At 41.0% G+C, this 12,512-nt stretch overlaps 1 protein-coding gene across 1 annotated transcript in view; it reads right to left on the bottom strand.

The window, feature by feature from the left end:
• Positions 1-10,505: 10,505 nt before the first annotated feature.
• Positions 10,506-12,512, bottom strand: part of LOC144767727 (persulfide dioxygenase ETHE1, mitochondrial-like) — a 123,763-nt gene continuing 121,756 nt past the window's right edge. Inside the window, exons 6-7 of the mRNA XM_078651111.1 lie at positions 10,883-10,999; positions 10,506-10,712 (exon numbers count right to left, since the gene is read on the bottom strand). Of these exons, the coding sequence (XP_078507237.1) occupies positions 10,666-10,712; positions 10,883-10,999 (164 nt within the window). The 3' untranslated portion in view covers positions 10,506-10,665. The remainder of the gene's footprint in view (positions 10,713-10,882; positions 11,000-12,512) is intronic.

Genomic DNA, 12,512 nt, shown 5'->3' with positions numbered 1-12,512 from the left:
TTCATACTCTTGGTCATCAGCGCGTAGGAGTTCACGCTGTTGGTAACTCGCTTGCTGTTGAGGCGTCAAAAACAGCTGTATCGACATATTTAGTTGCAGCAGTTACACGGTCCAAAAGTAAGATTGATGATGATATCTTGGCGGCTGTTGCTGCCACTGAGAAGGGAGGTAAATATCCTACCGGGTTCCCTTCGAAGTACTCATACCACTTAAGTACCGATAAGGTTCCTTATGTGAAAATTCCTGATGTTGGGGAGAGATTGATTCCCAACTCGGATTGCAGGAATACATTGATCACAGCGGCCCAGGAAGGAGTTGCGTCTGCGCATGCGGGTGTTTCAGCGACTGTGTCTCAATTGCAACAGCGTTTTTGGTGGCGGGGACTGTACAAACAGATGTGCGATTATGTCCTTCAATGTGACATTTGCCAGCAGATTAAGCCTTCAACTGCTGTGCGTCCACCCCAAACACAGTTTTACATTTCTAATAAACCACTAGGTTGTGTTTATTTAGATCACTGCGGTCCTTTTTCTTCTGATACTGCATATAAGTACGTCTTAGTCGCAGTTGATTCATGCACACGCTTTGTATGGGTCTGGCCCCACCGCAGCGCTGATTCACGGACTGTCATAAGGGATTTGCGTGTCTTTGTAGGGATTTTTGCCTGTGGTACCGTCCATTTGGATCAGGGTCCTGCTTTCGCCTCTAAGGTGTATAAGGATGCCATGGCTTCGATGGGGGTCCAAGTCAAGTTTTCGTCTCCATACAGACCTGAGGGTAATAGTGTAGTGGAACGAATGAACCGTGACTTAAAGCAATCATTGACAGCTCGAGTTCTAGGCACTGGCAGGAACTGGCTGGCCAATCTCATTGGCGTGCAGCGTGCACTTCATAATCTCCCTAGAAGGTCTCTGGGTGGGCGGACCCCATACGAAATGCTCTTTGGTATCAAGATGTATGTACCGGACCTTGACGGTCTAGACTCGGTGGCTGTCGCTACCTCCTTTGATGTAGATGAACATTGCAATGTTTTACAGACTCTATAAAAGACAAGAGACAGTCTTGCAAAGGAACATTTACCCTCCACCTCGGATGATGCAATGCAGATCCAGGTAGTTGGCTGGCTACCCCAAGTTGGAGAATTGGTTCAGGAGAAGATCAAAAACAAGGAAGAATTTGGTCCATCTTACCGTACTCCAGTTCCTGTGCTTGGTGTGAAGGGCACAAGAACAGTCATTTTACCACCACTTCCAGGTCGTAAGGAAAACAGGTATATCTCCATTGACAATGTCAAGATACACAGAGTTGTCGATTCTTCTTAGTATGACACCGGCAGTCTCCTGTCCTTCGATTGTGAGAAATTCTGTATTGGCCACTGCTTCGAATCCAGAACCAGAGGTGGCCATTGAGATGCCTGCTATTTCTAGTCCTGTAATGAGTACATTGCCTGGTACTCAACTTGATGAAATTGACTACACTTACCCAACTGACTTATCGATGCCTGATTTGCAAACTCGTTTGGCCACAGAATCCAGATTTTCATTTGACACTGTTTCACATACATCAGAAAAGCCCTCACGTTTTGCAATTTATACAAGTTTATTTAAAAAACATTTTTTGATTCCCCCTTGGACATTTATTTCGCTGGTGCTTTTTTCAATTACCTTTTTATGTCAATTGGTTTTGTGTTTTATTTTTTCCGATTCGTCAATGGACACTATGTCAAAGAGAAAACATGCATTCGACATCTGAATGGAACATTGGCACCCCTTTCCTCATCACATTCTGCAAACAGATTGAAGAGAGACTTGGCTTTTGTTAACATCACTGCTTGGCCTGTCCTGGATGGGATTGTATGGGATGCTGTTAAATTTCAAATCCATGGCCCCACTGAGGTTATAAATGTCCCTAATGTGCTTAGAGTTAACAGGGGGGATGTAGTAAAACTAAACATATGTTCTGATGATTGGGATGTTCAGGCCATAGAGGCTTTGTTTTCTGATTTGAAATATTATGCTGCTTTTGATGCTGAAGATTTGTGTTTGGAATCTGCTAATTATGGTGATATATTTTGTTTCCAACATTTTGGCAACCACTACCTACATAAAACTAATTCCATAAGTAGTGCTGTAAATTATACACAGTGGGAGCATTGCCCAGCTCCTTTACAAGGCATTTAAAGTATTTTTTTGAAAAATTACACTTATTTCACTGATTTTAATCAGTCCAATCCCGCTTCATTTTATTTTAAAATGACAGAAAAGTCCATGTCCAAGGTTAGACTTACCGATACTAAGTTATTGTACTCGAAGTCCTTTCTAGATCCGTTAGCTGTTGGAGGTTACGAGTTGTGGAAGGAAACAGTTGACCTTAAATCGGTTTGGGGTTCTAAAAGTTGGCAGGTACAAGGCACTGAGGCTTTGCACCGTGCATGTCTCATCCCGAACCATATGTTGTTTTTTAATTCAACCATTTCACAGACAACGTGCTTTGGATTGGCTACTTCTAAAAAATGAAATACTCCTTCCTTCCCTGATTTGGAAGAATATTCGGGTTGGAGTAATACTACAAAATTTTCAATTAGAGAATTGCAAACTCTATTGCAGAATTCTGGGTTTACACAGGTCAGGGTTGATCCCCGTTTTGAGAGTGACCATTCAGTGACCACTATTTCAGTGGGCAAATTAGGTCAGAATTGGCTCAAACATTCTACCTTAGCGTCAGTTAAACTGCATTTTTCTAAACTAACTGACAATGTTGATTTGAATGATTTCATAAAAGGCCCGGCTAGCGGTAGATCTAAAAGATGGATATATGCAGTTTATAATGAAATCTGGAAAACATCACAGATTGAGGCGGCTACCCGCCTTAGGGCTATTAATCAAGCTAATTTCGAAAAAGTGCTTGCAGTTGTGGATAATAGCATTAACACGCTTTCTTCCCGCATTTACACATTGGATAATAATGTGTCATCTGTTGTTGATATTGTGCAAGATGAAGTGTCTGTATTATACCATGGTCAAAATCAATTGCATTCCGTTATGCAGTTTGCGTGGACCCTGCAGATGCTTAAGGGCGGAAAAGTGCCTTGGACTTACATGAATGTCTCTTCTCTCTTTGCCCCGTTTAATTTGACTGAAAAGCAGCGGTTGCTTTCAATGAGAGATGCATCTTTTTCCATGTTACACATTGAACGATTAGAGTCTTTGCCATTCTCTCTGGCTGAGGCCACTGCTGCAACGTGGCTTATCCACAGGTTAATAACTTTACTATTTGCTCTATTCAAATTTACAAATTGTATGAAATATTTTGCGTTTGTAAGATACGAGCCTCTTGGTAGCTCCTATCTCCATGAAGCCTGATCGCTTCCTTTTACATAAGATGCCTTAGGGAAGGAACAGAAGTTTTTCTCAAAGGTGAAGACTGCACAGAAACACCAGATCACTCATTAATGTGTAGACATATTCAATTACACGGCTCTTGTGGAGTAGTGTGGCTCACTGGTTAGAGGCAGCAGACCTGAGAGCAGAAGTTGGCCCAGGACCAGGGTTCAATTCTGGACGCGGCAGGGTCGTGGACCTGGGTCAGCGGACTCGATAATTCTCGCTTCGGTGCATACTCTAATCAGGGGTTTCACTCGGCAACTCTGGGCATTAGCTTGCCTAATCTCCACAATGGCTCCATCAATTCCGGGGATGCCTGGCTCCACCTTGGGGACTCCCAGCAGGGACCATCCCACAGGGAAAGCCAGGATGGGTTCCCCAGAGTTATACAGCGCCAGGAGACCTATGGACGGGTAGCAGTGCACTTTACAAGCTCAAATACATCTACATTAACATTTACATTTGCAATCAAGAACAGCCTAATTTAGCCTGAGTTGTGAAAGGTACCCCCGTTCCCGCAATCGTCCCCACATTCACATTACTGGCAAACAGCAGCTATTTACTTTTAAATAATGAAGATTGTTGTGGGTTAATAAAAGGCATTGCTTATCTGGTTACAGTCAGTGAACGTGTGGTTTGCTGTAAAAATGTTTTGTATCCACCCCCGCATGGAAACTTGGATGTTTCCATCTGGCCGAGAATTCCGACCTTGAAGGCAGAGTTCAATGGAATGAGTAGAAGAAGAGCCCTATTGGCACAAAAAGAAGTTGCCCTGACTTCAGCTCGTGAAACATTTGTCCTTCATGCAGCTAACAACCGCACAGAGGTGCAAGCTTTATTAAATACTGACCTACCGTTGCATTTCAGTGAACTGATTCATACAATCTTTAACGCATCCTCCACATGGGGGCTGGCACATTTTTTTTAAAGTGGTTAGCAGTGGTCTTGTGACTTCATTAGAAAAGATATTTGGAGTCATTCCTGCTTTCTTCCATTCAATCTTTTCCAGCCTATTTGGTGGATTTCCCGTTATTCTGGCGCTGGCTGCAGGCGTTCTGGTGTTATTTTGTTTTATTAAAAATGGATGCACTTCCTGTGTTCCAAGACGAGCTAAAACACTCAAACATTTAGAACGAGTTAGGAATGTACATGCACATAAGATGGGTTACATTCACATGTTCATCTCCACCCAGGTACAAAGTGGCGTTGACCCCCATATGGTTGACATTTACTTCCTATGAATAACACTCATACGATGTAAAGTTTTATGTGGGAAGGGGATGGAGGGGGATGCCAAAAAGAAGTGCCGGGGGGAATGAAGATGTCCGTGTATCTGTATATCACCACCCTGTACCTCCTCCCTCACTGTGCTGAGGGAAGCGGCCACTGTACCCTAGCTCGTGCTATATTCCCTTCAGACACTTCATAGTGCTTAGGGGCACATATAGATTATTTCTTTAGTTCTTCGCTTCCTGTGACAGTTTGACACTGACGCAAATTAGGACATTAGTAATTTCTTTTTTTTTTCTTTTAAATTTTATTTGTTGTTTTTCTCTTCATTAAACATGCAAAACGTAACAGCAGCTCCTTTCTTTCTACAATCACTTAGTGTTGAAAGGAAGACAGCATTAATCATGCACTGCATGGGTTCGGAGGGGCAGGACTTATTTGGCCATCTTGCTGATGTCCCGGATAGTATAGCAACAACCTTAAATGAATTTGAGTTATGTATCTACAAACTTGATGCTCACTACTTTCCAAAAGTTAGTACAATTTTGGAACGTTATCATTTTGGTAGGCGTATGCAAAAAGAAGGGGAGACCATTGAAAACTATCTCACTGATCTTAGACGCTTAGCTTCTACATGTAAGTTTGATACTCTTATTGAAGAAAGGATTTGCGATCAATTTAAGCTTGGGTGTGTTTCAGAAAAAATACGTGATGAACTATGGCTTAAAGATAAACCTACATTAGATGAGGTTTTAGTAATAGCTAAAAGAATTGAAAATTCTCTAGAATGTGTAAAGGAAATCAAAAAAGACTTGAATAAGTTAGTACAAATGTGTCATTCAAGTCTAAAGAGCCTCTAGTTAGAAATTACTCAAAAAAGAACATATTCAATAGATCTAATATTACATTCGAAAAGGAGAATAAATGTTTCAGGTGCAATAAGTCAGGTCATTGGGCTAATGACAGGAGCTGTCCAGCTTCAAATGCTACGTGTTCCTTTTGTAATAAAAAAGGTCACTTTGTAAGTGCTTGTAGAATCAAGGCTTCCAAACAGAGTGTTAGTGAAATTACTCATGATGATGAGAATGTTAAAGATGATTTTGAATGTGGCCAAATTGTTGTCCAGGTTGGTGGTGATGGACCTCTAGATTTTATTCTTGTGGAAGGTCACAAGACTAAAGTCCTTTTTGACTCTTGTGCTAAAATTACTATTGTTTCTAATACATTCTTTAGTGACAATTTATGCTCCAAGGTAAAACTTTTGAAACCTGACATTAGACCTGCTGCCTATGGTGGTGATCTAATAGAGTTGAGTGGGTATTTTGTGGGTTTTATTGAATATGGTAAAATGTATGTTTCCAAGAAGGGTGATAGCATTATTAGTTGGTGGCATCACAGAGATCTTGGGGTCATGCTAGATCCTAATAGCAGTCCTCCCAAAATTCTTAAGGAGTCTGTCAGTCCTCCCATTATTCTTAAAGAATCTGTGAATTCTGTAAATAAGTCCTTAGTTACAGATAATCAAACCTTGTTACAAACCCAATTAATGGAAGAATGTCTTAAAGTTTTTGGTGAGAGGTTAGGATGTCTCAAAGTCTATTGCCATAAAATAAAATGAATCCCTGGGTCAATTCCTGTTTCCAGCAAGGTACGCAATGTTCCTTTTACTGTAAGGGATGAAATATTGAAGGAATTAGACAAATTAAAATCGCAGGGAATCATTGAGGAGGTTGAAGGGACTTCATGGCTAGCTCCGATTGTGGCAGCTAGAAAGGCAGATGGGTCCCTGAGGCTATGTGTTGATCTTAGACAACTTAATAAATGTGTTTTGGTTGACAAATACCCTCTCCCAAACATCTCTGAGATTCTAAGCATGCGGGGTGCGGGGTGCAAAGCTTTTCAGCACAATCGATCTAACCTCCGCGTATCATCAGATATTATTAGATGAGTCTTCCAAAGATTTGACGGCGTTTGTCACACCTTATGGTACCTTTAGATTTGTCAGGCTTCCCTTTGGGTTGGTCTCTGGAGCCTCCGTTTTTCAAAGCGTTATGGAGAAAGTATTAGTGAATGTTGAAGGTGTCTCTGTGTAACAAGATGACATTCTAGTATATGGGCATGATGAAGTTGAACATGGTAACAGAGTTAGACAAGTATTAGGAAGACTTACCTCTCACAATCTCACCATCAAGCGTGAAAAATGTAAATTTGGTCTTGACAGAATTGACTATTTGGGTCACATCATAACAGCTGAATGTGTGGTTCCAAAATTTGATTTGGTTGACACTATAGCAAATTTGAATACTCCCATCTCAAAGGAAGAGATCATGCGTTTTTTGGGTATGGCTGAGTATTATAATAAATTCATTAAAAATTTTGCTGAAGTAACTTTTCACATGAGAAGTTTATTGAAGAAAGGAAACAAGTTCTTATGGAATGAGATGTGTGAAAAAGAGTTTGTTGTGATTAAAGGAAAATTAAAAGATGCACCTAATATGAGAAATTTTGATCCCACAATGAGTTCCATTATCTCTACAGATGCTAGTGAAAAGGGTCTATGTGCGGTCTTGTATCAATGTGGGACTGCTCCTGAGAACACTATAATGTTTATCTCTAGAAGTTTAAAGGGTGCCGAATCCAGATATTCAGTAATTGAGAGGGAGGCCCTTGCTGCCTATTGGGCTATCAAGAAACTAAAAACATTTCTATGGGGAACTTCCTTTTGTGTCAGAACTGATCATAAGCCTCTCTGTGAGATCTTAGTTAATAAAGGTATTGATGCCATTTCTCCTAGGATCTCTAAGTGGATCATTGGTTTACATTGATATGATTTTTCTGTAAAACATGTTCCTTGTTCTGATCATTTTGTGGCTGACACGCTTTCGAGGTTAGTTCCTGTTGATGGCTCTGATCTGTCTTCTGACACAGCTTTTCATAATTCAAATGATTTTGTTTGTGAAATTGATTACAAAGTTGTTTCACATAAGAGATGGCTGGATGCGTGTAAAGAGGATATAGTTATTCAAAATCTTTTCAAACGCCTTCAAAGTCGTTGGGATCACAAAGATCAATCTGATTCAGATGTAAAAGATTTTGGGTGTGTTAGAGATCAGCTCCCTTGCTGTGAAGGGTTACTTTCAAGAGGACATAAATTGGTCCCTCCTTTGTCTTTAAGGCAAGAGATGTTGGATTTGGCTCATGAGGCTCATCTGGGAATTTCAAAAACTAAGGAAAGGATTTGTTCTAGCTATTGGTGGCCTGGTCCTGATTTTCAAATTGAAAGATTGGTCAGGGAGTGTGTTCAGTGTTCTTTAAGTGAGAAGAGTTTTAAAATAAGAACACAACCTATGGAAAAGAGATCTCATCCTAGTGATCCTTGGAAGGACATTGCACTGGATATATTGGGACCAATTTATGGTGATGGTAATGATACTTATATTATAGTAACGATGGATCTGTATTCTAGGTGGCCAGAGATTTTGTTCACTAATAATGTGAATACTAATACTGTGATTGATTTTCTCAAAACACTCATTTCAAGGGAAGGGATACCTCAGACGTTACTTACTGACAACGGTGTACAACTTGTCTCAAATTATATGGAAAATGTTCTTAGTAACTGTGGAATTTTTCATAAAAAGAGTGCATTACATCACCCTGAATCAAATGGCACACTTGGGAGATTCATTTGTGTGTTAAAAGAAACTGTTTCTTTAGCAAAACAAAATGGTCTTAAATGGAAAGATGAGGTTTCAAAAAGTGTATGTGTATATCGATTTGCACCTCATTCCATTACTGAGAAGTCTCCTTTCCTTTTATTTCGTGGCAGACAAGCTGACACTTTCCTTGAACCTTTTTGGGCTACTAAATTTCTTTCACTAAAAAATGGTTTGTTAGATTCAAACTCATGGAAAGAGAAGGAGGATTTGAGGTGTTTAAAGAGTAAGAATTACTATGATTCAAGACATGCTGTAAAAACTACCAAAGTTTCTGTTGGTGACTTTGTAATGATTAAGAAACCTGGATTTTGTGTTTCTGGTTCTAAATTTTCTAAACAATGTAAAGTTATCAACGTTTTTAGCAATGCTGTGAAAACATCTGACCATAGGATATGGAATTTGAACCGTGTTGCTGTATACAGAGGTGAAGTAGTTCCTGACTGTTCATCAAAAGATCTCATTGATAGAAATCATTATTCATCCAGAGTTCTGTCTGATAAAAAAGTTCCTGCTGTACGAAAAACTTCTAGGATTACTCGCAATCCTTCATATCTACAGGAATATACCACTTAGAATGTGTACTGGTTATTAACAATGTTTTGTCGTATTTAATTTTTTAGGATTATCTTATTTCTTTGTGTTATGTGATCTCTAAAAAATTAGTTTCCTGCTTTGTGTAAATGATCCATAAAGGAGGGAGATATGTTGTAATGTTCTTATTTATTTATTTATTTATTTATTTATTTATTTATTTATTTATCTGAGTACGGTTCTGCCTGTGACTTAGTTGAGTTTTGGAATAGAGTTTAAGACACATAATTAGCTTAGGTTCTTGGGTAGGAGATTAAGAAAGAGCCTGTGACAGTTGGATGGATGAGATGTTGTATCCTGTATAACTTAAAGAATAAATCATCATCTCAATCTACATGTTTCCTGTTCATCATTATTAAGCAAGAAACCCACCTTTTAACACCAGGGTACAGGGATAGGGTTTGTGTAGGGGGGTCTGGATGTCTGGGACCCCCGGCAAGGTTACAGGGACCATGTGTGTGGTCTATGACAAGTTGACAAGGTGACAATGTGACAATGTGACAATGTAACAGCGTGGATGTGGGTGTGTCAGAGGAGGGAGAAGGGAGGAGAGAGCAACACCACCTAATCCTAATAACAGTAATGAGTATTTGCCCCCTCAATAGTGCTGGCATATAACTCCCAATTGCCAGTGATGGAAGATAGGGATAATGTTAATCAGGCCCATACACTAGGCATAACCACATACAGTGATTTATACCGCCCTGGAAGGGGAGTCAGATGTTACACCCTCATTTTCAGCCTCGTTCCTATATTACCACATTAAGGCTGCTTGCTGTCAGCTTCATTCTACCTTTCCCAACGCACCACCTACACTGTTGGCCCTGGAACAACTGCTGACTTGCCTCTCCCACCAGAGACTCATTACCAAACTATATAGATCAATGCAGACTCCCTGCCCTATTTTGCAGCCCAACTCCTTCCAGCTATGGAACTCCGAGCCCGACTCACCACTCTCAGAGGAACTGTGGAAATTTTGCTGTGACCAACTGAGGATGTTGTCCCTGAATTAAAAATTGAGATTGATTAATTTTAAATATTTACACATATACTACAGAACCCCAGCCCAGCTTCACTGCAATGGGCTGCGGCTCACCTCAGGGTGTTGGAGATGCAGAATAAACTCTGCAACGTTAATGCATGTGGCCTGGCACTGTCCTCGCATAGCTTCATTTTAGGCAAATATTTTCAACATGAGGCGGGGTCCACCCAGGAGGCATTACTGGTGAGTTCATTCAGATGGATGGAGACGTCTGAGACTTTGTAATGTGCTCCAAGAACTGGTCCAGAGGTTGGGGGTTCTGGGTTGTATCCTGGCTTTAGCACTTGACCAACAAATATGTGCATCTTGTTGCATATACAAGGTCATCATGCAATAAAAACAGCCTCTGAAAAATTATTTGCTGTTCCTTGGTCCTGGACCCATAGTTCCATGTTTGCATCCTTAAAGGTAATGCACTACAGTGCTCCAGATAGAAGGCAGGGTGAGTATTATCTGTAATACCCAAAAGATACACTTGTAAATCAACTGATAAAGACATTTTATTTATTAAATCTATTATATACAAAAAATAGAGTTTTTTTCTGATGTAAAACGTCTGCAGAGTAGCATCTGGGGATAACATGAATACATTTGGAGATCATATCTGCAACTGTTTGCTTGAACCAAAGAATTTTCGGGGCGGTATTGTCGCTCATAATCAGCTGTCAATTGGTCCACCGGCTACCCCTGGCACCTTGCATCAAGGGTCCTGGATGCCACATTTCAGGTTGGCTGGCAAGAAAATATCTGAGGAAAGGCATGAATCAAATTAATCTAAGAATTAAAAAAATTAAGTAAAAAACAATACAGGATGCTTATTTAGGGTGCATTTGGGGGAGGATGAGAATGTCCAACTGGTCTTAAATAAAAATAAAACCGGTCCCCATCTCTAACATGTGGCACTTGGAGGCCCTTACCTATCTTTGCATGCTTCTTCAGGTTCAGGCCATTCATGATTTTCACAAACTCCTCCAGAGTCTTTGTGAATCGGGGGTTCAGCTGCTTCTCCTCCTTAACTGAGGTCACGCTCTGGCCTGAGGGAGAGAGAGGAGAACTGTTAGACACCAGAGCACAGAGCCTTGTGAAACACCTACTGGTAGTGGAGGGGGTGAGGGAGGAGGTCTTGCATTATAATGTATTGTAGAATTTACATTGCACTTCATACTCCTGACAAGGAAGTGGAGAGTGGCCTCAACCACTACTCAAACACGTCCCCATACCTGCTGATCATCCCTTGTCGTGGATTAGACTCTGGGGCGCCTACGGCTTCATGTGTGAGACTGGATAAGGGCGCTATGTGTGGCATGTGACACGCAGGCCTATGCCTCAGTTTAATTTCAACCTGCACTGTGTATTTTGGGCTGACGTCGGCTACAGGATCGGCCAGGAATGGCTTCTTTTGAGCACAGCCAATTCCTTAGACTCAGGAATCTCTTGTTCCATTCAGTGTGATCTGCCTTATGTTATATTATGTTAAGTTATGTTATGTTGATTTGTATATGGAGGTGTGTCCCCCAAGGTGCTTATATGAAGAGCCAGGTCTTCCGCTTCTTGCAACACTCAGTGAGGAGGAGACTCTGATGTGTTGAGAGAGGTCCTTCCATGTCTTGAGTGAGATGTAGGAGAATGAGAATGATAGAAGGGCTAGAAGAGAGAGGAGAATGAGAACGCGTAACAGGAAATATTCTCTCTACTACTCAGAATGTCTCCCATGCTGTCTTGCTGTCCTGTTTCCCTTCGAGGATGCATGCTCTGCGGCCTAAGCATCTGTAATCCCTACTCTCGATAGCCCCTCAATTAAACATGCCACTGAGAGTGCTGCAAGTGCCTCGAAGTACAAGAAAATAATATTTTAGGTACAGAAGGAGTGTAGGCGTACACTGCCTCTCATCCCAGCACTCAGTTTTCCCCGATGCATCATATTAAATGCAGTGCATGATAACACTTACTTTGGTGTCAGGCATTAGTTTTTAACCCTTGTTGGTGCAGCCAGTGCTGTGCATCTATAGACATGTGTTTCAGGATAGTTGTACGTCATCAGTAGAGAGCAACACATTCTTTGGGGGTGCTGGAAATGCTGCCCAAAGTCTTCTCAGGTCTCTGACCACTTGCAGGGCGCAGGTGCATCAACCAGAGCTTGTCAGCTCATTAGCTCAAGGGAGCCTTTTCAAACAGAAGGAGGGTGGGTGCATACTGCTTCACATCCCAGCACTCAGTTTGCCCCGATGCATCATATTAAATGCAGTGCATGATAACACTTAATTCGGTGTCAGGCTTTAGTTTTTCGCCCTTGTTGGTGCCGTCACAGTCTGATCCAAAAAATAGATCTCATGATTACTATCTATAATAATGGGATCATTCTCATTCAAGCTTCTAATCGAAACCTAGAGCAATTTGACAAACTCTTTTTGAAGAGCAAAGGTTTTGTAGCTAACTACTCAACCTCAGAGCGACTAGATACAACACTAATAGCCTCAAGTTCATTCCAAATCAATGCTCCTAATCCCCCCTTAGGTTCACATCCCTCCTCTTCAACCACCCTTTCCT

The sequence above is a fragment of the Lissotriton helveticus genome, chromosome 7 (assembly GCF_964261635.1).
Source record: "Lissotriton helveticus chromosome 7, aLisHel1.1, whole genome shotgun sequence".
Lineage (NCBI taxonomy): Eukaryota > Metazoa > Chordata > Amphibia > Caudata > Salamandridae > Lissotriton > Lissotriton helveticus.
Note: the sequence above shows the minus strand (reverse complement) of the source record. Positions and strands in the feature narration are given on the sequence as shown.